This window comes from Sipha flava, unplaced genomic scaffold (genome assembly GCF_003268045.1).
Source record: "Sipha flava isolate LNK unplaced genomic scaffold, YSA_version1 194_pilon_pilon, whole genome shotgun sequence".
In the NCBI taxonomy this organism is placed as follows: Eukaryota; Metazoa; Arthropoda; class Insecta; order Hemiptera; family Aphididae; genus Sipha; species Sipha flava.
In genome coordinates, this window is record NW_020272758.1 from 1280520 (window position 1) to 1307712 (window position 27193).

The 27193-nt window shown below is 33.5% G+C and overlaps 1 protein-coding gene across 2 annotated transcripts in view; it reads left to right on the top strand.

The window, feature by feature from the left end:
* Positions 1-27193, top strand: part of LOC112681662 (B-cell receptor CD22-like) — a 356479-nt gene that overhangs the window by 276120 nt on the left and 53166 nt on the right. For both annotated transcript variants that reach the window (XM_025551937.1, XM_025551938.1), the window contains one exon: positions 15690-15837. In XM_025551937.1, the coding sequence (XP_025407722.1) occupies positions 15690-15837 (148 nt within the window). The remainder of the gene's footprint in view (positions 1-15689; positions 15838-27193) is intronic.

Consider the following 27193-nt stretch of genomic DNA (forward strand, 5'->3'; position numbering starts at 1 on the left):
TCTCGTGTATATATGTAGATATCATAACGAAATATTAGCATAGTATTACTCATATAATAAAAATTATTTATATTATTAAATTTTATGTGCATAATACATTACATATTTCTGTGACTATACAATAGTAATATGTATTTTAGTTTCCAATTTTTATTTACATTTAAGTTTGTCTTATTTTATATAAAATTGCATGTACCATGTATAATAAATACAGAATTTGCATTTACAATATGTTAAAGGATTTAATTCCGCTTATATTAATAAATAAATAAGAATTTATTTAAGAATTCATGTGTCCTAGAATTTTGATGCGATATATGTTTTTTTCTGTATAAATTTTTACCGAAATCATCGGGAAATAAGTTAATCGAATGACCAAAAAGCATGTTAGTATTACTAATAATTAGCTAATTGGTAAAATTAGTAATTTCAACACACATTAATATCACAGTGGAATAGGATAATATAATTAGAGTGGGGCTAAATTTGTCATTTTAATAAAATATAAATATATGTGCATCATATATATAAATAATTGTATTTTTACTGTTCATTTGTATCTATATTAGAGTATATATCCATATAATCTTAGCATAGATTTAGTTTCAAAAAATACGTATGTGTATTAATTTAATATTGATATTATACAAATTATATGCGCATTATGTACAAAATATAAGGTATTAAGACATCCAGGAAATATAGGGCTTTTTCAACAATGCAATATCGAATTTACTTTTAATTTTTAATGCTTTGTACCTACAATTGTTATTCATGATTTATGTCTTTATTGTAATAATATAGGTCAGTTATACGAAGTAATAACTACTCTCGCTATAATACAAGTACCCTATAAGTCATAATGTCATTATACATTTATGGTTTGGTTGAACTAATTATTTTATGTATTTCTAATGATATGAGTGAACTCGAAACACTTCAAAATTATTCTCAATTGCAGTAAATAAAAATAATAAAGAAAGTGTTATATTTTTATTGAAATTTAAAATAAAATTGTGTTATTATTTTATAAAAATAGTTGAACCAAAGTGCACATGTTTGAATGTGTGAGTGTAATCTATAAATATATAAAAATGAATCCCTATTCCCCTTGGTCATGCCATCACGTGTGATCGTTAATTCTTTTTTTGTTATGTTTGCGATTGTCAGATGAAGGTTCTTATGAAAAAAAAAAAAAAATTAAGAAAATTGCATGGAAAATTAGAAAATTTAAGAATACTTAATTATCATATAAAATTATTTCTAATCTAATCGTAGCGCTTTGGGCAATATACACTTTTGTAACCTTTTGACGTTTGACATAGAATTGACAGCATGCGTGCAATGTGACGCGCGGAATGAAGTTGATTATAATCGATGGAATCGAAATCAACAACATAGAAATTTTGTGTTCAACCCCAATCGAAATGCAATTAATTATACGGTAAAACAGTTCACAGCAAATCTTTACTATTAGAACAATGAACGTTGTGTACCAATATTGTAAGACATTTTTGTATAAAAATGAAGATCCTGGATTATATTGCGTAAGCGATCAAATCAAATTGACGCCATTGGTTCCGCCACCAGAGCTGTACGGCAATTAACGGTTGTACACCAGAACCGACGATCGAATGGGCTATCGTTTATACGCACGGGCGGCGTCCGATAAAGAACCCAATCGTAAAATAATTAAATCGTCGTATGAAAAGAAACCTGAGAGAGTGAGAGAAAGAGTGGACTGTATGGTTAGGTTTGGAAGTAATGTGGATGAAGGTGGGGTAACCAACTAGAGTAATAAATAATAAATATAACAATTGCAAATTATATTAGATGATCGTAAAGCAGAAAAACAATATATATTAGCAACTTATGGACTAAGTGAGTCGACCACATACGGTCACCCGTTATAATAATAATTATTAATAATAAAAGAATAACAATAATAAATAACAAATTGATAAAGGTATACGACCTGGTAATACTAATGCAGAATTGAATTATAGTAACGGTATGGTTGGTGGCCAACCTGTCACAACAGTTGAAAGGTTCCTTGCCGCGTACGTAGAGAGCGCCGCTGTCACATGTGAATGAAAAATGTTGATTCGGCACCCGGCGATGACGTCACAAGGACACAAACCGAAAGACGGGAATTCCCAACCGTTCGGATAACGACATTAATGGCGCACACGACGTCGGCGAACAAAAAAAAAAAACACTCGCGGAACGATAATAAAAAAAAACAACTGTGCGACAATGGCTAACACGAGCGCGACGATGGCTACCAGAAACTTCACAATGGCAACGAGAGCACGATACGTAAAAGGTTTCCTGAGGTCTCTCGATGATGAGAACGGAGTGGATGAGACGACGACGGTCAAACCACGTGGCGCGGAGTGCTATGGGCGACGAAATATATAACAAAAAACACTAACGATGGAATGGCATACAGTGTACACGACGTCGGCGATTGTTAGTATTAACGGTGGCGACGCACCGGACAAACAATAGCGGATATGCTATTTTGCCTAGACAGCTACGTAAAACACATGAACACAAGCACACGATGGTGATGATGAACGTGCAGACGATCAATGACAGACAGGTCCTGGGAGCGGGCAGCAGGCTAGCCATCGGAAAACAGCACAGCTAACTACCCCCTCTTAAGAAATCGATCATGTTATCGACCAAGTTTGCAGGAGGCCAATATGCCGCGATCCTCACACAATATTTGTACCCAACAAGAGCTATTACATTCAGTGGTTTCCGGAAATGGGACAGATTCCAAATATTCTTTGACTAAATATCCAGCAACACAATAATTGTTTTCAAAATGATGTAATTTGACGCAACAAAAGTTATTCAAGAAAATGTGATGCTTACTTTTAAGATTCAAAGTCAAATATATCATTTAATAGGTTCCTTATTGCAAACGTCGAATAGTGACTTACAAATGTTTGCAAATTTATTTTATGGGCGGTGCAGTAAGACAAGTCGATTATGCGAGTCGAATTGCTGAACGATCCATCTGTAGAAGTTTTTTCCAAACAATTGTTGGATATTGTTAATGGCAAAATACTTGTTGACTCATCATTTGTGTATATCATATTTCCTACCAATTTTTGTCAGTATACTGAAACTAAGACCGAACTCATCGAGAAGGTTTTATCAAACATTGCTCAAAATTATAAATATCATGTATAGTTGAGCGAAAGAGTTATATTTGCTACAATAAACGTTGATGTTAACGAAATTAATTTTCAAATTCAAAATAAGATAGCTGGGGAATTAATGACATACAAATCTATTGATTCCGTTACCAACCAAGATAATGTTGTCAACTATCCAATGGAGTTTTTAAATTCCTGGAATTGTTTGGATTAACACTTCATAATCTGAAATTAAAACACGGATCGATAATCATTATGTTGCGGAATATAAACCAGCCACGTCTTTTTGATGGTACCCAAATTGGGGTAAAGAAATTAATGAACAACATTATCGAAGCCACAATTTTTAAAGGGAAGTACAAAGGCGAAGATATTTTAATTCCACGGATTCTTTTGATTCCAAACGAAATGCTATTCGACTTTAAACGGTTGCAATTGCAAGTGCGGCTAGCATTTGCAATGTTGACAAATAAATCTCAAGGGCAGTCGTTAAGTGTTTGTGGCATCAATTTTTAAAATCCATGTTTTTTACATGGCCAGTTATACATCGTCTGTTCCCATGTCGGAATGCCAACAAAACTATTTATAATCGCCCAAGAAAAAAAATTAAGAATGTTGTATATAATAAAACATATTAGAATAATAAATATTTTTTTTAATTAATTATACCAATTCGAATTCAATATTCATAATTAATACAGGAAAACGTCTGTCGATCAGTTAGTATTATTATATAACAGTTGAATATAATTTAATTTCCTGGTATAGAAAATACAAATTACTGTTTACACCAATTATTTCGGATTTATTCGATAAATATGGTCGCGCTAACAAGGTGTGCAAGATTTTCAATAATCAAACATTTTAGGTAGCTAAATAAATTAAAGCTCAGAAAAAATGATCATAATATTTACTTGCATAATAATAATTTATTGTAAACATAATTCAAAACATATTTTAAACATCGTTAAAAAAAAATTTTAATACAACGTTTGAAAATTAACACAATTCTGGATAGCCTTGGAGGGAAGGTGCAAAATTGTTTGTTTAATAAAAACGACCAAGTAAACCAGAGCGGACCAAGCATTTGTATATTACAATTATTATCGCTTAACTAATATTTTTCAATAACGCAATTTGATTTTAATAATAAGGAGAAAATATAGTGTTACAAATACGGAAAACAAAGTTTTTGGTATATACAAATGGGTTGTACTTAATTTATGACTTTCGAGTGGTCTACAAAACAGTAAATCACCGAGTAATTCGACTCATTCATCAATTCGTATGATTAGCTAAGCATTTATTATATGAAGTTCATAACAAGACATGTAACGGTATCTACTGCAGGTATATTAACTCATTTATTTAATAATTATTTGTACGCCTTTTTTTCGGATTTTCTTTTTCCGAAGAGCGATATAATCACTGTGTATTTGAATAGGTTGCAATGCACACCTGCGTTCGAAGATATTCAAAGGCGCAGATTCGAGAATTATTCGTGGGTTTCAAAGGGTCTCGGATGAAATAACAATAGGCGTATGATTGGAAGGGTTTCGTTTTCGTTTTCATCGATGTCAAAAATGTCATGTTTAGATGTTGCTGTCGACTAGTGTTATTCGACATTCCTATATTTGTTTTTCACGGCTGATCCTGTTGTTCGCCGCTCGTTCGTATTTTATCCGTAAACGTAGTCCTGGTGAAATATACGATTTCTTGTAGGTGTACTCGTATTGTAGATAATATATGCAAATATTGCCTACCCGTAATTAGTAATGCGGTTACCATGCATAGAATATTATGTAAACACAATCGCGGTGTAAAGAGTTTCTATAATAATTTGCGTGTTGTAGACACTAATAATCTGATGGCAAACCGAGTTGTTGATGTTCGTTATGCGGTGAATAATAATGTTATCCTGTGATCAACATTAACGAGACGCGGAAACATTTAAACGATCATGTGTACCAATGTAGTTCGGCTTAAACGGAATGGAACGCGTCGTCTGAACTGAGTCATAATATGTTTATATTATAACTAATAAACTCACGGGATCAGATGTGCGCACTCATTTTGTTGATATTTTATCTCGTTCTGGTTTCGCGCACTGCGTCCGTTTTCACAGTTTGCGAAAAGTAGTAAGTTCGATATGTGAACTGTGGAAAAGAAATGCAAAAGCTCGATAGTAGCATACGGATTTCGAAAGCGTGTATTACAATAGTTTACGTATTAGACGCGCAGCAATATTAATTCAACGATTTAGTCGAAAAAATAGCAATAATAATAATAATACGCCCCGGATTTTTTTCTACCTTTATTTTTTATTTTTTTTTAATTTATCGCTAGTATATTTATCAAAAGCGACATAATTATCGCAATACACGTGGGGCAAGTAAGGTGCTGTATAGTGTGGTCACACGGTCGAACCAAAACTATGCCAGTCGTTGTCGACATACGGTAACGAATTTTTTTCACCGGACTAATGTTTTATTTCACTTTCGTTTCGAAACACGTCACGTACATACGCGCACACACTCGCTGTACGTGCAAATGCACGTGGTTGCAAGGGTCAGATCTTATCCGGGTTCACCGGGAGGCCAACACCTCACTGGCCGACCCTTGGCACTAATATCGGACATTATCGGTTTGCGCACGGGTAATGACGTTTTGATTAGCGCGATCCCGTCACGACACTTCCGTGCATAAATACCCGTACGCGCAATTACGATTTGTACGCGTACACGTACAAACATGTATTTGTACTGACAAGTGTATTTTTTATTTTAAAAAATCAAATAAATCATATTATGCGTTTTATCGGTACCTCTGAACATGCCCGTTACCATTGCGATAAATGGGGTGTGTACACCGGTGTGGCTGGACGAAAGAATATATTACAAACTTTTACGCGGTACCGTCGTCGGGTGAGAGGGGGTGTACGGTACGTGGTCGGAGTGCGTATACAACGTATAATTATAATGCGACACACCCTGTAACTTGTTCATTGGAGTAGGCGAGGAAAATTGATTTATACGTTTCCCGTCGTATGAACGTCGGGAACGTCGTCGGTTACGTGTGCTCAACTGCTGACAATCCGCGTCGAAACCGTACCGCTGTGGTCTACAGATCGGTGTGCATGTTTTGCGGAATCCGAGTGGGCGTGCGTGCGCCTAATAGTCACGTTTTCCCACTAACGACGTCCCGCTCGCGGTTTGTATCGCTACTACAATGCGTCGCGCGACACACGAAACGTTAATAATAATAATAATCGTAATCATAATAATCATAATAATCGTAATAATACACTTTTTGTGTGCTCGCACGGGGTCACCGTGTACGAGTATTCGCACCCGAAACACTCGTAATTGAATTCGTTCCCAGGCCCGGGCCGTTTCGCAGGACGTGTGGCCGCCCGACGGGCACGTAAAATCGTTGCAAATGTATAACATAAAATACGCGTGTACGACGTGTGTAGTGCTACACGCCCGCGGTGCACAAGTATTCGGTGCGACACGTTCACGGAGGCGGCAGAAAGTGTTTCGGGTACATCGCGACACGGATATGCACTCCGTCGTGACCCGCGTCTTCGTGGCAAAACGGCGTGTTACTCTACTTCGCGAAATCTTGCACCACCCCGTCGTCGTGATAATGCATGCACCGTGTACCTGCCGTTTTCGACGCATTGAACCCTTACGTGCGAAGGCATAATCCTGCTTTTTCCTATAGTTAAATTATAATAATACGTAAAATGATACGCCGATGCGGACCAGTCGCCGCGGGCCGTTTCAATTGTTCTGCGTAAGCCATCGGAAAACATCCGACGACGTGCAAGTCCATCGCCCACGATCGTCCTAACATCAACATCGATATCGATTCGTTTACGGGACATTTGCCGTGGTAAATTCATGTTGCAATAGGGAAACAGACGATAAATAACATTTTAAAATACAAGAAAACGATTTTTTACAAAAATTAATACAGTCAATTAGTGTGTAAGCAATAAACGTGTTTCATCGGGTCAAGCGAATTTATAAAAGGCGAGTAAAGAGTCTTCTGTGATGATCGTATGACTCGACCACAACGGGAAACATATGCGTTATCTTAAGTGTTATCTCAATTCAAGTTGTGTGTTCATTTTAATTGGCGTATACGAGAATAGTTATTCGTTTATTACTGCTCATCGAGTATCATTCATTAGTAACCACATTCGAACACGTGGTGAAATAGTAAGATATTTTGAGATAAAGGATATAGTGTAGTGTTACGTGTGTTAAACAAGTTTGGACATAAATCTAAAAGGCCAATAAGATAGCCCACGAGTATGGCATAGAATTTTATTTATTTTAAAATCGAGTCACACACCGCGGACTTTTAATTCCATTTAAAACCGACAATAGGAAAATATTCGGTTAATATATTATCTATAAATAACAATATCGTACGAACGTTTGCACAGAGCGTAACACGAAACATGTAATGTTCCGTTTACATATATATTTACTTGAATTAATACCAGACAATTTGTCCAAGCCTGTACACAGGATATAACCCACAAATTATAATTAATTAAGAAATTTATGTTCAAACATAATTTCAATATTTCTCGCAAATATCGCGGTAAAGTTTGTCCATGTGTACACGATTTATGCGATAAAGTTTTTTTAAAGAATGTAAAAAGTATTTTAAACATACCGTAAACACTAGTTAATGATAGCGTAAATCAAATTAGAAAAACCGTTATAATATTATGTATTCCGAAATCGGGCACCAAATGAATTATGTACAGTATAATAATAATAATAATAATAAAAATTATAATAACAATTATAAATTATGCGATGTGAATTTATTTCAATTAATGCGGCTTTTCTCAAGTGGGTGTTTGAAAGTAATGAAAATGATAAATTTACGCTAGAATAGACATTTTTGTACACCGATGGTCAAGTGCTACTGCAAATGCTGCGTTTGTTAACAAATGATTTCGCCGAATGTGATTATACTCATTTAACTTTCTCCTCGAGAACTCACTGCTGGAGGTAAACGTTTTATTATTGTATACACACAGTGCAGTACTCGTCGAGCATGTTATTAAAATGATTCAGTAATTAATAATAATTTATTCAAACGGTTTTATATAAAATAACTTAATAAAATATAAGTTAGTTGTTTAACAATAATTGCCAAAGCCAGTGTTTCACAGGCAAGACATTTCAATTCGTTTAATTATTACGTTCATCTGAAATTCTCAGTTTACCGGTTCTAATAATACTTTGCTATAACATTATATTTATGTGTGTGATATGTGGTGGGAAAGTGTTAAAATCGTATTATTATAATTTTTACCCTGGAAATTGTCATCAATGCAAATTAACAATACCAATAATAGTCTAAAGCCGTAATGATACAATATTAAAAAAGCGAAATGGAAATTATTTACAAAGACACTTCAGAAGAATTCTACAAACAAAAGCCAATTGGTGATATTAAAGAATCAAGCAAGTAATACTATACTTACAAAAGCAGCTGAAGCTTTAACACCGAGATCTAAGAATAATTGTAGACCAAAACTCCCGTAGTGGTCATCGAAACTAAATCAAAAAAAAAAAAAAACGATCAATGAAGAAAAAACCCCTATAGGTTAAGTCAAAGAAGACATAAAGTTGTTCCTGATTACCATGAAAGGTGATGAAAAATATGGGTAGTGGAGGGAAGCTGCTTTCAAGGAGAGAAGCATATAATATTTCAGAAATATGTGTGTATCTCACTACTTCGTGTTTACAAGTTAGAATTTAATAAGACTAAATTACGAATTGTAACGTTAATTGCGTTTGTTGTCAAATTATCATTCCATCATGAATCATATTCCACGGAGCTTTGTTTATATTTTATACGTTCAGATTGCATTTAAACAAACAATTTAAATACGCTTCGTATTTACATTATTTAAATAATAAATGCTTGCTTATTTATTATTATAAGTTATATATAATGTATAAACATAATAATGATATATATATATTTTAAACTTCTATATTCCTTTAATAAATTATAATTTGATTAAATTGATTTTATAAAGCTTCATATAACAACTACTCTGATACATTTTATTAAATTATTAAATCAAAAATAAATAAATTGTTAATAGAATTTATTATATATTGTGGTATCGTACATTCTTATTGAATGATAATTTCTAAACATCCAGTTGTATTATATTCCCACATACATACTTTTTTATTTATAATTTATTTTTAGAACAATATACATAATAGATATGATTTCGCGCAAGAATATAATAACTATAAGTAACACGTTAAGAATATAAGAATTATTTTCATTTTAAGATTGTTCCATTTTTTTGTAAATTAAATAAAAAAAAAAAGATCTAAAAAATATGTAGGTAAGTGTATATTATGTACATTATATTTATAATATAAATGTTTCTATGTATGTTACATTACATAACATAATAATATAAGTATATTATACAACGATGGTATTTTTAATGTAAATATTATACATTTTTTTTTCATTATTAAAATTTTAACATAATTTATTCTTTTGACCCTCTTATAAGTAGAAAGACTTTTAAATTCGATTTACATACAACTTCTATGTTTTTGTTATTCTAGACAGAAAAAATAATTTAAATATATACCATATATATATATATATATATATATATATATGGTATAATATTACAACATTTCAAAAACACCAAATCTTATACGAATTTTTATTCAACAATCTTTGACGGAAATTAATAAAATAATTAAAATTTATAAAATCTTTATTACTTTTAATAAAAATTATCAATTTGAATATGTTAATGCTTTTCGATATCAGTTTTTAGATTGTATAGTATACCCTACATGATTTTTGAAATGTTCATTCTAAGTAAAAATAAATATAAGTGATGAACGAAAATGGATTTTTAACATAATTAACTGGACTGAAATTATTTATTCTGTAATTTGTTCTTTACTTATTTACATGTATCTAAACATTAATCTAAAAATTTACTATTCTATTTACCCGTTGAATAGTAATTTTATAATACTATAAAATTAATACAATTTGTTTTTGTATCTTATGTGTAAGTTAATTTTTCTATTATTGATGTTGGTCTCGATAATTATGTAATTGATTTACAATCGTTACAAACATGATAACGTATCATATTTAATATAAATCGATGTTTATCGTACAACTATTACATTCATTATTTTCAGCCATTGTGGTGAGAAAATAATATAATTTTTATGTTATTTATTTCATTTCTTGTCAACGATAATAGTTCGTTACACAAATTGAACACAGAAATCTAAAGAGAGTAGTACATGTGATTTGTAAAATTTTTAAAACTCGAAGATGTATTAGTCGAAGAAGTAAATTATCATCACTTCTGCGTTTCTCCTCCAGAAAAACACAAACATTAAATATTTTAGTTTTTAATGTTGTAAAGCAGTTGTTGTGATAGCAGTCCCCAATGGACTCAAAATATTTCAGTCTTATTATTTTTGATGCGGATTTTTTTTCTTTATGAATATTGGACGCGCAAACTTTTCGTTTGAATAAATTATTTACATGGAAAAAAACAACAAAATATTCATTTGTCTGAGGGATATTTTGAGTGGGTTAGCAGTATATCTGGGCCATGATGCTGATGCGAAATATGCTCGGTAGGAATAATATTAGACATTTTTTAAGTACTAATGGTTTTTTTATTATTGTTATTATTATTATTATTATTATTATTATTATAAATAATATTATTTGCATCACTTTTATAATAAGCAACCCCCAAAACGTAGTGCTCAAACAATTGTTTGTAATCGGTGACAATATTGATTTTTTTATTTATTTATTATTATCTGTATTGTTTTTATAAATTTATAAATTATCATTCGGTTTTGGTGAATGTAGTAGCAGGTTGCAGATAAAACTCAATATATTAAAGGCATAGCTTGCGTACAACTAAATTTTAAGCTTTAACTAAAACACCACATATCCTATGAAAACAATGTTGCCACGTGATTTGTCGGGATTAAATAATAAACATTAAGTTTCAAGTAGAATAATTTATGTAGTAGTTGGACAGCAAACGAGTTGAAATATTTCCAAACAGAATGCGGTAAAAATTGTGAGATTCCATAGGTGACGGGTGCGTGAGAAAATATTGTATAAAAACTGAATTATGAATGTACCATGAATTATTTTCACGGACGCTGTCGATTTTTTTCTCTTTCTTTTTTTTAGCCTTTTATCTGTTTCCAACACACCGCTGACTGTAATCTATTAAAGTCATTACTGCTTGAGTGGTATAAAAAATAAAAAAATAAAAATACCAGGGAGACGTCGACATCGTATATATCGTATATATATATATATATATATATGCAAAATCTTTTAGAACCTTTTTTCTGTTTTACACATTCGTCTTCCTCCTTGCCGGCGGTAAGGTGCAGGCGGCTATATATTATATATATATATATATATGTATAATACGTTTTTATATATGTACACACGCCAGATCGCCCTATGATTTACGACTGTAACGGGGGAAGTGCAGGGTGTGCACGGTAAACTTGAATCGTGTATGTATGTATGTATATTGTATGTGAGTATGTACGGACCACTAGGAGAGGTCGTCTCTCGTGTCTCGTTCGGATGGTAAAAATACAAAGAAAAAATAAAACAAACAAAATAAAACCTCCGATTTTATGGGTAACGCGTGCGCAGACAATTTGTTCGTCACGTACATACGCGTTTGTTCCACGGGCCATGGGTAGGTGTACGTAATATGTAACTGTTACCCGAGTGGGGCTTGAGAGAGAGAGATGGCGAAGTGGGAGCACGGGAAATGATGCATGAAGAATTCACGGACTTAACTCAATGCTGGCGCGTAAACATGTACACTAACACACATTATCGTAAGGGTTCTTGAGTGCGAGCGCGAGAACGGTAGCGAAGGGATGGGAAGGAGCGAGCGGTGGAAGGATAGTATGCGTTGCTTTCGGTAATGCCCGATGAAACTTTAAACAGAACGTTCATCATTTTTTTTTTACGTAACCGTGAAAAACGGAACCAGCCGAACGATAGTTTCATAATATAATATGTTCCCCTACCGCCACCATCGCCACCTCCACCACGTTCTATAAACATTTATAAATATAATACAGTGAATATTATAAACTGCGTTCGTGCGGGTATGTTTTCTCGGAAGCAATGTTTTTAGACCGGAATCAACGAAACCGAAAAACCCCCGGGAGGGGACGCGCCGATCGGACTCCGGTAGACTTTTTTGCGTGGCGCCGTCGGTGTTACAGGGTTGCGCGATCGCTTGGGGGCGAGTTTCACTAGAGGTTTGCACGTCGACGAGTGGGCACGGAGAAACGCGCGTACCGACGTGTACGCCGTATAAAGCCACCGCCGTCTCTCACATCGCTGCGCTGCGCACCGCACGAATACACGGTGTATACATTATAATCGAAGCTTTAAGAATTTTCGCCTTCGGCAACATTTTCGGCAACCCTTCTCGCGCCCCTTTCGCCGACCACCCATCCACACCATCATCCCTACCGCCTGCACCGCCGCCGACGGACGTCTTTTCCCGTAGGAATAACTGAATCTTTGACCTTTCTTGCAGTCCCCTTCCACTGGTCGTCCCTCGTACACTGTTAATGGGCAGAAACTCCAACGTTTCGCACCAACACCATATCGTCGCCGGGCAATTTACATATTTTACCCGCGATATTTCGCCAACGCTGGTTTAACACGGTCGCGTGCAAGCCGTACGGGGCTGCTACGATATATTATACGCGACGTATACCGTTGCCGACGATTACGTATAACCGGCTATGTATATCCGACGAAGGTGACAGGAGCGAAAATCGTATCGGCATTTCGAAGACGGTCGAAAACAGTCGTGTAAGTTATCAGTAGTGGTTACAACGGGGGTGGTTATAGGTATCACGCGCGTTATCGATCGACCGGGATCCAAGCCATTGTGGCGACCGATGCAAAGAATAATGTCCGAACGTACATGACGAGCTGTCCACTGCTTCCGTGTCCACGCCACAAACGGAACGCTCATGGTTGCTCCACAATACGACCCCCTTGTACTTACCAACCGGGCGCGCGGTGTTCATTGTGCGTTTGGTTTTAAATTAAACGTCAGTGTCGCTGTCATCCAACGCGCGCGGGTGTATATTATATTATCATATTATTATTGCGTTTTCAAAACGGGAAACTTTAAAAATAATTAATTATACTTGGCGGCGGGTCGCGGGAAAAAACTTTTCAATCGAGTAACAAGCGTTTGTTGAATAGATTTGAGCCGCGGCGTCGACAACGAAATGGTCTGGTCGTGATATCTGGTGGTAAAATATTCTTGTTTTGGATATGTTCAATTATAATAGTGTTCAAAGACTTGGATTCGTACGGTTTATATATTCACGTATATTTATTTATATATAGTACAGCCAATTTTATTATTTATTTATTTTTTATATCAGCATGGAACAGCCTTTTCACCACTAGGCTATTTCTCAGAAATTAAATCGAACATAATGATGAAATGATGTTTTGTAAACGTCTTGTTCGTAATAATATATATATTTTTTTTCGATCAATATAAAATATACGCGCATATTTTCGCATTTAAACAAAATTAGATAACAAATAGGAACTTTAAAAATATTTTTGATTACAATTTCAATCTACCAACAATAAACATATTCTTGGTCAGAAAAAAATAAACACGCAATCGTACGAAATTGAATCGGGTTTATTGGAGTATATTAAATTGACAAAAGTTATTTATAATAAAGGCATTCTGTGAAAAAAATATTAATGTTTATTGTTATTGCAAAGTATCAAAGGACTTTCAAAGTGTGCATTGAGAAAAATGCACATATATACCAAAAATCGTTAAGTTAAGTTTCACAAACAACCCACGCGATGTTCGTTCCTATAATTAAGTGTTCTACTAAATATCATCGTCGTAAACAAACGACGAAATATGTGATCCCACTGTTGCTACTTCGTCTTACGTTTCATGCGAATCACAGACTTCGAACGCTTTCATGACGTGTTCAATAAAATCGCGCTCGTACACGTTTGTCGCACGTTATCCACACAGACAGTAACGTGATAAAATTTCAATCTTTCCGAGGAAAGCCTAAATTTTCCAGATTTAAAACCAAAATCGATGCACGTGAAATACGAATAGTGCACCGATAACCAACCCTATACCCTTGCAGAGTAAAAGGCGATTTAATCTGATAATTAAAGTGTGCCACGCCAATGGCGTACGCTATGACACAACGAATTTGTATGTTAACTGACCACGTGATGTGGATAACACTAGAGCAATCGAATTGGATATAGCAGCAGCCACGCGAAAGTTTCCGTCTCGTTATAATAAAAATCCATATGGCCAGTCATGATTTCGCGAGCAACACCGTACACTATCCTGTTGATTTGTCAAGTAACCAAGTGTAAAAAAAAAAAAACGTAAATAACAGAATGTGCGAGAAAAAAAAACCATAATATATCACTTATACTAAATATGGTGATGACTATTTTTATTAAAATTCAACTGTACAATTTGATAGCCGCAGCTTAAAATAAATATCTTTAGTAACAGGAATCCAATGAACGTTGTTTCGCGACGAAACTCGGAAATCTCTAAAAGACTGACATATTCGAATTATAATATAACACGGACAAATGTTTTCGCTATATAGTTAGCGCTCGTTGAAGGCTTATACTTTTGTAATCAAATTTATTTATGACACTAATCTGCCCAACGATTATGGTTAAAAGTATAATCTAACTTGGCTTCAATTCCTTTGAATCAACACCTATAATAAAAGAGTCTACAGGATTGAATATTAAAATGACACATATTTAAATAGAAATTCATTATTAACTTTTTCCGTACACCCTGTACTCTTTACAAACAGCACACCACAGTAGATTATCTCATTTATTTTCTCCCCTCTGTGTTGATACAAATTTGTAATGAACGGCTCATATAAAATAAATATTATTATAATTTATGAGTACACCACTTCCGTGCACTCATTTTTGTAACAATATTTTAAAATATCAAGATAAATTTATTTGCATACGTAAAATTTGCTTATCTTATTTGTATTAGTATATATTTTTAATTTTCTAAACATACTCATCCAGACATTTTTTATAGACGTGTCTTAATTGGTTAAAATAGCATAATATAGTAATAACAATTGTATATATTTTTAAACTGATTCGATTATTTTTCGTTACCATACATCAGTGACAATTTTAATAATTAAAACGGAATTAATTTTATCTATTCGAATACAAATGGTTTGATCTTATGACAGAAAAAAAATAGTATCACTAACATATAGATTATTAATTTATTGTTATAAATATATATATATCGTTATTGATTAAAAATACGTTATAAATGTGTGTTGAATACATTTTCGTCTAATACGATCTGTGGTTGTTTCTGTATTGCAGCAAGACGATGTCAAAGAGAACGTTACGACCAGTGAGATGACGTTCGTGCCTTCGACGGACGACAACGGGAAGTCGATCACCTGCCGAGCGGAAAATCCGCAAGTACCTTCCATGTTCCTCGAAGCCGATTGGATACTGAAAGTTGTCTGTAAGTCGTGCTTTACAAACAGTACACCGTACACCTGCACTGTAAATAATTAAATAGCGTTTGCAATCGCACGTACAGTATCCGAAACGACATGGTTGTGCTTTCACCCGTGTCTATTGTGGCACTCGCTCCGTTTTGACACCACCACGAGAAAATGACACATCGTGGGCATAACATTATTGTGTTACCATCACATCGGTTTTGTTAATAAACTGACGTTTGATAATTATTGTTCCCGTTTCCCCTTGACGGTATTATAATATTGGTATCGTGTCGCATGTTATTATCATTATGTAACGCAGTGTCTTGCGGTCGAGTACATTGTGTATCGCGACGGCATACGAACAAATTCGTACACGATTATGGCGTACATTCAGCAACGGTTGATTTTAACAACGGACGCAATACACGTTCGGAGACGGTTATTCTCCACCCCCACATCACCTGATCCGTACGTGCACACGAGTGCTCTCCGAAAGTGACGTTTTCCCGTAAAAATTACACCACGTCACCTTAGTTTGTTCCGAGAACTCGAAAATGCGCTCCAGGCGTACAGTAATGAGTTTAAATTGATAAAACGTGTTGTTAAACCGATCTCGAACGGTCGGATCAGCTGCGCTGGAGACAAAATGGAAATGTAAACGTAGTGCACGCATTATATGCGGTATACGTCCGTGTACGAATCGCCCGTTAATAAGTCTTTGCACAGCGAAATTAAAACGTGACCGAAATCCACGGACGGGTCTAAATATTTAAAAAACTGTCGATCGGAGGAAAACGGGCGTGTGGGGACGCGCGGCGAATAATGGTGGAAAAGAGAAAGTGGATAATCGTACTTTTTACCCTTTTTTTTTCCTCGGATGAAAAAATAAACGGATACGTGACGGTTCGGAATTGATAGGCCACGGTCGTCTACCGGCGTAACTTGACCTTTTTTATACATTATACACACAGCGCGCCGCCGGTACGCATCCAATCAACATAATTTCGGAAGATTACGGTTCGTCCGACCATGTGTCGGGTAGGAGAGGGGTAGGATGGTCGACGGAGTGTAGGAAAAAAAAATAATGCTCGATCCAACCGGATCCACGCGTCCGACTGGCATGTAATTATATTTCGAATCGTTTAACAAACGCTGGCAGAGTCACTTTTAAACGCAGTTCGTTTCGTCCACTCACGTGTACCGTGGCTGCACGTATCGGCACTATTATTCCAACCCCAACGATGACATCACGTACCTACTGGTCCGACGAATTCGTATTAAACGTCGACGACGACACACGATTATGGTTGTGGGTCAATCGAAGTATTGCGTTTATTTATATTCTGTGACATATTACATTATTATCTCGTGTTGTGCGCACGAATAAGATTTATATTTATATTTTTTTAACGAGAACAATTGTTCATGTTCGACCGACTTCCGCCGAGAAATCTATAAAAAATTTTGTCCGATTTACCTGTAGCGTTCGTATTTATTAGAATATTCGCACGCGATTTGTTCAACTTCGTTTCGCAAGTTAGCTGTGGTATTATTACGATACGGCCGTGATGACTATTTTCACTCGACCATGAATCCTTCGACCGGCGGTTGTTCGGAATCCGAATTTTTTTCGCTTAACTGCTGTCGGCGAAACGCAGCACGCTTAACTCGCATGTCGAAGTAAAATATATATATTATTAGTATTTCACTGTATCAACGTCGGGAAAATTCGATTTTCAATTACATTTTTCAGTTATCAAGAAACGTACGCCCTATTCAAGTATATAATATAGCTTTGAAAGTTTTTATTTCTTCGCAAAAATGTACACGATTTGCACGTGTTTGCTATCAACAGGGCATTGCTCGAGCACGCGTTTCACGAGAAAATGATCGTTTTAAGTCGATCTTCGAAAGACAAATGTACACAATGTACATGATAGATCGGGGATTGTGGACTAACATTTTTGATGGTCTGTTTCGAAACTTATCGAACTCCTCGTAATCCAAGACACTTTTAATGACTCTTAACAGACATCCATTTTGTTAATGTACCGTACCTTGGAAATTACTATAGATAATCATTCGTGTCGCCAAATACGGAAAATATGTGTTTAACGGGGTATCACAAAAGTATTAAAACAATATAGTGTGATCACACGACCCTCAGGGTTAGTAGAAAATGTGTTCACGGTCCGTTAGATGGGCTCACGGAGTTCAACCCGGCAATATATGTACATTATGGGGCAGAACGACTAATTCAGGAAAAAATTGTATAACGAGCAACAGAACGTTCACACGTACCACGACATAGTATACACCGCAAGGATCGTAAATGACATGCAGGTACAAGCAACTGTCTTACGCGCAGATGATTATTTTTTCTCTCATTATGTTCTTTGTACCTCACATCTTTTACGCAATGCCATTCTCAGGTTTTGCAAGGTCCTGGGCATCATTAGAATTCGAGGCTCTTGGACTCAATCGATATTCACAAGACGATCAATGAGCATCTGTGGTAGGTAGACACTGTACTAATAGTAGAATCTCAATACAAAAATAAAATCTAATTCACCTCATACCATAACAGTATATTTTAATTATATCAGTTCAAAATAATATTGTTTGTTATGTTACAATAGTCAGTCTGTTGTAAACAGTTTTTAACTTTGTAAGCATTGATATTATCTGCAACATATTTAAATTTCAAGTCGTTTCTCAAATGTTTAGAAATAATTGTATGTACACAATATAACATATTATATTATTTTATATACGCAAGGCCTTGGGTTATTGACCCGTTTACTCTGCGCTCGAGACGGCACTGTTTTAGGTATATCACCTCTATATTATGTTTTAATGTTGGCAAATCTATAAATGAGTAATTTTGTTTCCTCCCTTCATCATACGAACACCGTGTGTACGTGCACGATTTTGGGGTGAATAACTTTGAAAAGTTTTTTTAATTTGTTTTACTTTCAATAATAAAATACTCGATGTTGTTATATATTATATTTAAATTTAAACATTTGGTATTTTATGAACACTTTAACGTAAATATTTTATTTCTTTTATTTTTTTAATTACTTAGGCATTAATAATTCAAGTCAACCCGTAAACACAATTATAATACAATGTTGCTGTTTAATCGTTTGTAAAAATGTGGATCCCGAGCTCGTGATTATACAAATATAATGATGGCTCTCGTATTTGTATTTTAGATTGTAGGCAAAACTCGAGGAATTTGCAGAAAATAACTATAATGGTCTTACAGTTACGTTATTTTCTTTTTTATTTATTATTTTTATTTTTCGTGGTCCAACTGAGGAAAATGATTAAAGTGCTCGGTTTCAGTATCTTTATTGCATAAAAATTATGTTTTATTTTTTAACATTATATTATTCATATAATACTTAAATTAAATAATTCGAATTAATTTTATAGACGTACTGCAGTTTATATTTCAATGATTTAGTGAATATAATATGAACATTAAACTTTGGTTCTTAACATTTTATGAATAACTAATTATTTCTCGTCTGTAGAATAAGTCTTATCAAACTTTTCATTTAGTATTAACAATGTATTATCATTTTGTATTAGTCTGTAACGCATTCAATTTTTGAACGTAAGTATTAATTTTAAAAATATCTACCTGAATTCCCCAGCCAAATCACATCCCACCTAATGAAAATACCGAAGTCAGGAAGGTATAAATATTACATTTATGATTATAAACAAGGCTTAGAACTATATGTGCTAAAAATATTCAAATATGCGTATACATATGCGTTGAAAAACATCATAATAAGCAGTAAAAAATTGGAAAATATGGAAAATATGCATTTTATTGCATGAAATATAATTTACATAATATAGGTATACGGGAAGAAAAATTAAAAAAAAATCAAAAAAAATATGAAACATTGCACACTTGTGTATTTTTGTGTCTTCCTGTTAGCCGCGTCCACACGAATTTTCACGAAGGTACATGTGACGACACGTTTATTAAAGTGTAGATATCACCCGCGAATGTTCATTATCCTCATTGAATGATTTGCATTTGATAAAAGAGCGGTAAATCAAAGGAATTATATTTATTATGTGGACGAAATTTGGTCTGATTTAGTTGTTCACCAAAGTTCGATACGATTCGACGTACGATACATAATTTGGTTTTATCGGTTGTTTTAACTTTTTTAATATTTCAATAATGCAAAAATTAGGGAAATGCAACTGAGCTGATGAAAATTTAAGAAAACTATTGTTACAGAACTATTATTAATATGTTTTGCATACGATAGTTAATTAAACTTACGAGCTTTGCGTTCGAGTATTATGTATAATAAACGCGTCAAATTTTTACTGCTGCATTTTCTATGTGTTGCTAACCATCTGAAATAACTTAGGTTGTAGTTTATGTTCACGTTACGTTTTAACTTGGTAAATAATGTTGTTTCTTAACTGTACCTATATATGCAATGTGTTCGCGAACATTTATAACGGATATAGCACAAGTTAGGGATATTCTGTTTATAAACTTTAATTTACCGTCTAAATGTATGGTTCGATGTCCAACTCTAGGCCTTTGTAAATTCTTGATAAGTCTGTCATCGTCGTAACGTTTTCATTTCCCCCCTCTCCTCAGAACTACAATGATCACCGGAAAAATGCTGCAACCTCGCCCGGACTAACATTAATTGACGACGAATAAACGTTCTGACATTTCGTTTGAAATAAAATCAATTTGCGCAACCGTGTGCGATTTTGAGTTTCACGGAAGTTAAATGAAATTATTTCTCCAAGTCTTACGGTTGAATGCCTTCTGTTTTCCCGTATACGCACCCGAAAATAAGCTGTACATACATGTATAGACTAACAAGTGGTGGTTTTTTGAAAATTGCTTCACGTTTAATCTACCCGCGAAAACCAATTCGTACACCGGATTCTGCTGACTATGCATATGGTACACATACTATTTTGCCACGAGTCCATTCCCACCCATTTTGCGGGTACTATTTCGTTAATTTTCGGTCCATCGAAATGCCGTCTGCTTCCTCCAACGCGTATATACTATTACCTACGATATAGTTACGACACGTGGAGTTGTGCACCCGAAAGTACCGCAAGTATCATCGCATTACACCACCGCATTGCGGAATAATAATAGTAATATACGAATGTATGTATGTATAAAATAAAAAAGCTACGAAAACGTGTTCAAGACTCGAATATTGCGAACAACTCTACATTCATCGTCAACTCACACGCGATCAACGGTCGCCACCGCTGTCGTAGTTGCTATAGCGGACTGTGGAGTACATTTATACGTGCATTCGGGAAATTAGTAATCGAGATATTCACTCGATTAAAATAAATATAAATAGGTACTGTTGATTAAAAAAATTAATCGTAAGTCTATTTATTAGTAAAAAATTTAAAACATAGTAATTAAAAAATCGTTGTACCTAACATTTATTTTTTATTATTTTTATAATGATTATCAAATTTTCACCTTTTATTATGTAAAAAAAAATACATTAAAAAAAAAAAACAATTATTTACGTTAGAAATAAACATATTTATTTTTACTTAATCGATGTATTTGAGTTTATTTACATGAGTAATATATGTTTATCATGGATTATACCAAATGGAAAAACTGAGATATAACTTACAACATGATATTTAAACAAGATTGTGGCTTATATGTCCATATTCGTATACAAAATAATGAATTATACTTAGAAAATATAAATAAATATATAATAAATTATGACTTAGTTCGGGTAACTTGTATTTTATTATTAATTACTCTTATAATTTGATTATTTTTTCTATCGAGATATTTGATTATTTTTTGTTGATTGTTCCTATCAATAGACAACGAGAACAGTACCATTACTATGCGCAATATGCTGTTTAATATTACAATCTTATATCGGTAGTTGCGTGTTGCAGGTAAAGGAAAAAATGCCCGGACGATGTAGTAATTATCATAAACGGATATATGATCGACCGAAATCTAGTGTCCAGCAGCAATAGGAAATATGAAATAATTTACTGAAATTGGTTTTAGTTTCAAAATGTATAATCTATCACGAAATACAAAATTTCAAATTAAAAAAATTAAATACAAATTTTTATTTCTCGATTAATTAATTTATTTTATTATCAATATCATAAAACGCACACAATTTAATTATAATGGAAATAATTTTCTTCTTTGAAATTTTTATCATAAATATAATAAAACAATTAATGTCAGTCACGATAATGGTTTGTTATGGTACAGAACAACGCACCACAAAATACAGTTTCTTCTTAGGGCTACCACATAAACACAAAATTACAATATTAAATAGCACCTTTAACATTCCAAAATATATGCAGAAAGTACTATTTTACACTGTCAGAAAGATAAATAAGGATAGTATAAAATTATACCTTCCAATTACAAAACACAGTTAAACGATACTATTTTATATTGCCAAATGATAAACAAATGCATCAATAATAATGAATCGAAATGCAAGAACAAGGCTACATAAATAAGAGTGTCGCTCACAAAAATCATTTTCTTTCCACATTCATCAACCTTTCTCTATTGTGAACATTTCCAAAACGACCATAGAAGTTTAGAAGTAGTAATGGACGATTCTTGCAAGTGATTCGATATTTTAAAAGATTCAAAAAAATCAATTCAAATCACCCATCACTAATTTAGAAGGCCAACCTAATACCAGCAAACGACATCCAGTATTTAACCACAGCAGTACACCACCTTTAAACGGTAATCGGAGCAATAAATTCGAAGGTCGCTATGGGAACAAAAACGACAATGATGACCTGCAGTACCCGTTTTAGTAACAATTGATTATTCGACAGCGATCGGCGATGATCACCCACTTGTTTGCTGACTTTTACGACATACCAGCTCCTAAAACGCGGTTTTTGATATTGTATCCAACGCCAATCCACCATCAGAGTATTAATTTATTAAACAGCATTTTTTAGAGTTATCAACTTATGACCCCTCACCTGCAGTTATTTGATCGCCGGAGACCCGAGTGATTTGGTGAGTGATCGGCATTTATTCAAGTATCTCGACCACTAGCCACCACTCCATGCATATAAATTTACCCATCTATTTATTAATATTCTAGACCACCTATTGTAAGGAAATAGCTGTGGAACTCCGTCTATCTCATCCACTAATTTGAGCATCACTGAAGCGAAACCGTGTCATATTCCTATTTATGTAGGTAAATACACAATAAAGATTGTGAATAAAATATAAATGATAATATATATTTAAAGGGTGTATATGATTTCACAAGACAGTAGTCCATTCAGCTACACCGTATCAGGTTCAGTGACAATGATTATTAGATTAAAAATATCGACTAAAAGTTAAAGCATTAATTCCTACTATAAACTTACGATACATAAAAAGAGAGAAAGAAAAACTTTATAATTTTATTTTCAAATTTATATACTTTTATTTTTTGCTCTGAAGATAGAGTTTATCTTCAATTAAAAATCGTAACTCTAGTGCACTTAAATTGTAATTGGTAACAAATAAGAAAGAAATGGAAAATAAAACTTAGTTTGTGAATATTTTTATACTTTTTTGGAAATTCATTATGACTAAAATTATTTTGTATTTCCATGTGACTCAACAAAATTAGAGCAATTAAAGGCACCGGTGCAATAACTAGTTACGTCCAAATTTATAAATTTTCAGAAAATAATATATAACTTCTTATTTTCTCATAATTACACTTTTAGAAAATATGCAAATATTTTTTTGGAATTAAATGGATTGAGAATGATGTATAAAATAAGGATTGTTTAAATATTTATTGTTATATTTCAATTATTTTAACATTCACCAAAATGATAACTTTTAGTCTCTGCATAAACAAGTTACGTCTTAATTGTAACTGGTTATTGCACTGAATTTCGGAAAATAAATTGTTATTGTAACTTAATTATTCTTCAAATATTAACCAGTGATTTAACTTTAAGTCTTTATGTTCATATTTATATTAAAATGTTCGGTTACCAAAATGACTCGTTCCCTCGATCAAAAATAGTTTTTGTAATGTGCACAAATACTTGGGAACACTTTTGTCATCAATTTTTCTATCGAAATGTAAACGAAATGAAAGCGATGGAAACATAAACCAGAACTTTTTCAACGTTTAATAATTACTTGAAAAATAGTTCCGTCGATTTGTCATTTAGTCATGGGACTCGCATATATTTGTAAATTTGAGAATTTAACGTATACCTACATATTCTATGACTTCAAAGAAGCGTTAGTTACATGAAGATTTGTGGATTTAAGAATAACTGCCAATATTTAGCGAAAATCACCGGCCAACATCATACCATAACACCAAAGAAGTCCTGATTATTCCCCAAATGCTTCAACGTTCGATTGAATGTCTCCAATACTCGTTTGTATGACATCGTACACTCATCACAAAAGATTTTTATTTATTTTTATTTGAGATGTTTCAGTAAAGAACTATTGAAGATCACTAATTACTGAATTATATATTATAGCTTAATCGGTTATTAATTTAATTAATTCTGACAATCGTACAAAATTAGACATAGTTATTATACATACATAATATAATAAACTGAAAATAACAACAATAATAAATAAAATTAATGATAAATGTAATTACTAGTAATATAATAATTGTATAATAATAATATTGTATCACGATGAGTGTGAGAAAATAATATTAATAGAAAATATAATTAGTCGAGAGAAATCAGTTTAAATTTAACGTAAGAGATTAATGATATTTTTTTTGAGAGGACAAAAATAGGAGAGAAATTAATAATTTGAGAAAAAACAAGGTTTCAAAATAGAACGTAGCAGCATATTTTTTAAAACTGTTATTATTAGAAGTAGAAATTGGTTATTTATAGCTTTAAAATCGTTGAAAAATGTTGAAATCGAGTTTTTTGAAAGTAGTTGAAGATGCTCTGTTGGCAATGGAGTTAGCAATAATATTAGTATAATATAGTCATATGATTGTTGTTGTTTATGATTTCAGATAGAATATACCAAATTATTATTCTCAATTTTATAGTAATTTCACCGTTACTATTTTTTTTTTATTTTTTTTTTTTGATAATGTTGCACGTCGGTTCATATATCATTTGCAAATTCTGTGGTTATTTGAACGTAAAATGATTAGTTTGTCCTTCTCAGTGCTCTACTTGAAGGAGGGCACATGGGAACAGAGTACCCCAACTTATTTTCAGAAATGGAAGCGATTTCCTATTATTGTTACGTTACAATTAGAAAGCTTAGCAAGTTTTGAGAAGCTTTTTTTTTTTAAGTAAATAGAGTCTCCCTTCTATATATAGAAACTATAGTTTTGCCAAATCAAACACTGTTCCTTCTTCTAAAAATGTGACAACGATCCGAGATGATGGTACTCGTACAGTCAGTCTTCATCACTCTCATTAATTCGACAATCATTCATTACATGTACGCTGATTTAAAAGTATAAACCAAAATAGATCAATAAATCATGAACTGAAATCAATGGAATGTTGAAACCCATCAAATTGATGAACTTTGCGGTTTTAGATATAATAAGACCTAAATACCACCAATAACACACTGAAATATCGCTTTTAATTAAATTATTTTTTCAGGAAATATCAATATTCTATATTTGAAATTTGGAATTTATTAGAACAAACAAACTGAACGTCATATTTATTTATTTTTTATTGATATTTTCACATAAAAATACCATTCAAATTTCTGATTTTTCAATGAATTTTACAAAAATATTTTTTCAACGATTTTTATCGGTGAATACAAAAAAAAAAGTGCCAAATCGGTCGAGTTTTTAAATGATGATTTTTCATACACTGGGGGTTAGTTTTTATTTTTATAAGAAGATAAATAGATAAGTTTAAACTGTTCGTAATACGTTGTAGTCATTCAATATTTCTTTCGTAAAACTTAGATTTCGACATTAACGATTTTATCATCCAAATAATTTTAAATTTAATCATATTTACGAAATGAACTAGTTAAATATTTGCAGGAGTACTTGACATTTTTCTTTGATAAAATATTTAAACGGGTAGGAATGTTTTTATAAATAAGACAAAACGATTAACTTTTATTCAAACACAATCCTACCAACGCTGGTCGTGCACATGTTATGTATGAGTCATATGCATCATTATCGTGTCGTAACTAAGAACTTAGTTGTACCATTTTAATATAACTTTGCGTGTTTAGCATCGAACGCAATAGCAGTGATATGGTATTTTTCCTCCCTTAACTGCCGTTTTTCGTCTCGCGTTTTCTTCCCCATTTCGCGAAGAGTGCTTCGATGTACCTGTCCATGTTTTATTTACTCGTACGACGCGCTCGCGGTTCTCACTCGAAACTGTCATTTCCACCACGCCACCGGCAGTAATATATTATTATCGTGTGATCGTCACCACCGTTGAGGTACCCGCACAAAAGTTATACGTGTGTATTATTACTATACTATATATGTGTGCTCGCATTGCGTACGTCGTGCGAATTTATACCCAATTTCTTGTCGCCGCACTGAGATTTATGGAATAACGCGTGTAGGCGGTGCGTTCTATATTATTATTGAATTTATTATATGTAATCGCATGGCACAGGACCAGTCATGGGGTGTACTGCTGCAGTACACCCTGCAGCAGGTAGATGATGATAATAATAATAATAATGGTGATCATTTATCGTACGGCGAAGCGTATCGACGGCAAAGACGACATTATCGCATTATCGCTCTCCGCGGTCGTTTCGCCTGTCAAACTTCGCCTCCTAATGCGCGCGTATTTACGACCGAACCGTATGCGTTCCCGAGCGCCACCGTGTAGATTCAATGTAATCATATTCACGTCTACCGAACGTTCGATGTGCGTAACGTTTTACCGTGCCGTTGTTATGTTCATTACGTGCTGTATATCAGTTCTATTCATTTTGCTTTTCCCTTCTTTTAAGATTCCGATCGAAGCATTACGCAGTCTATCGGTTTGGTTTTTTCCCTCTTTTCCCGAGATCAAACTTTTGGCTGTTAATTCACGTCAAAAGTTTTTCCCTTTGCGGTATGTACACTAATCATCTCATTGAATTACAGAAATTAGACCCCGAAGATACTTCCTAAGTAGTTTTTTCCATACGAAACTGAAAAACACTCATTGTTTATAATATACTTACTATCATGAGGAAAAAAAAGGAATTTCTATCGTTCAACAGTGTCTGATCATGCCTCTTATGCACATAGTGTACATCCGATGTAGTCATTTTTCAGTGTATTCGTTTCTAGATAAACGTATAAAAAA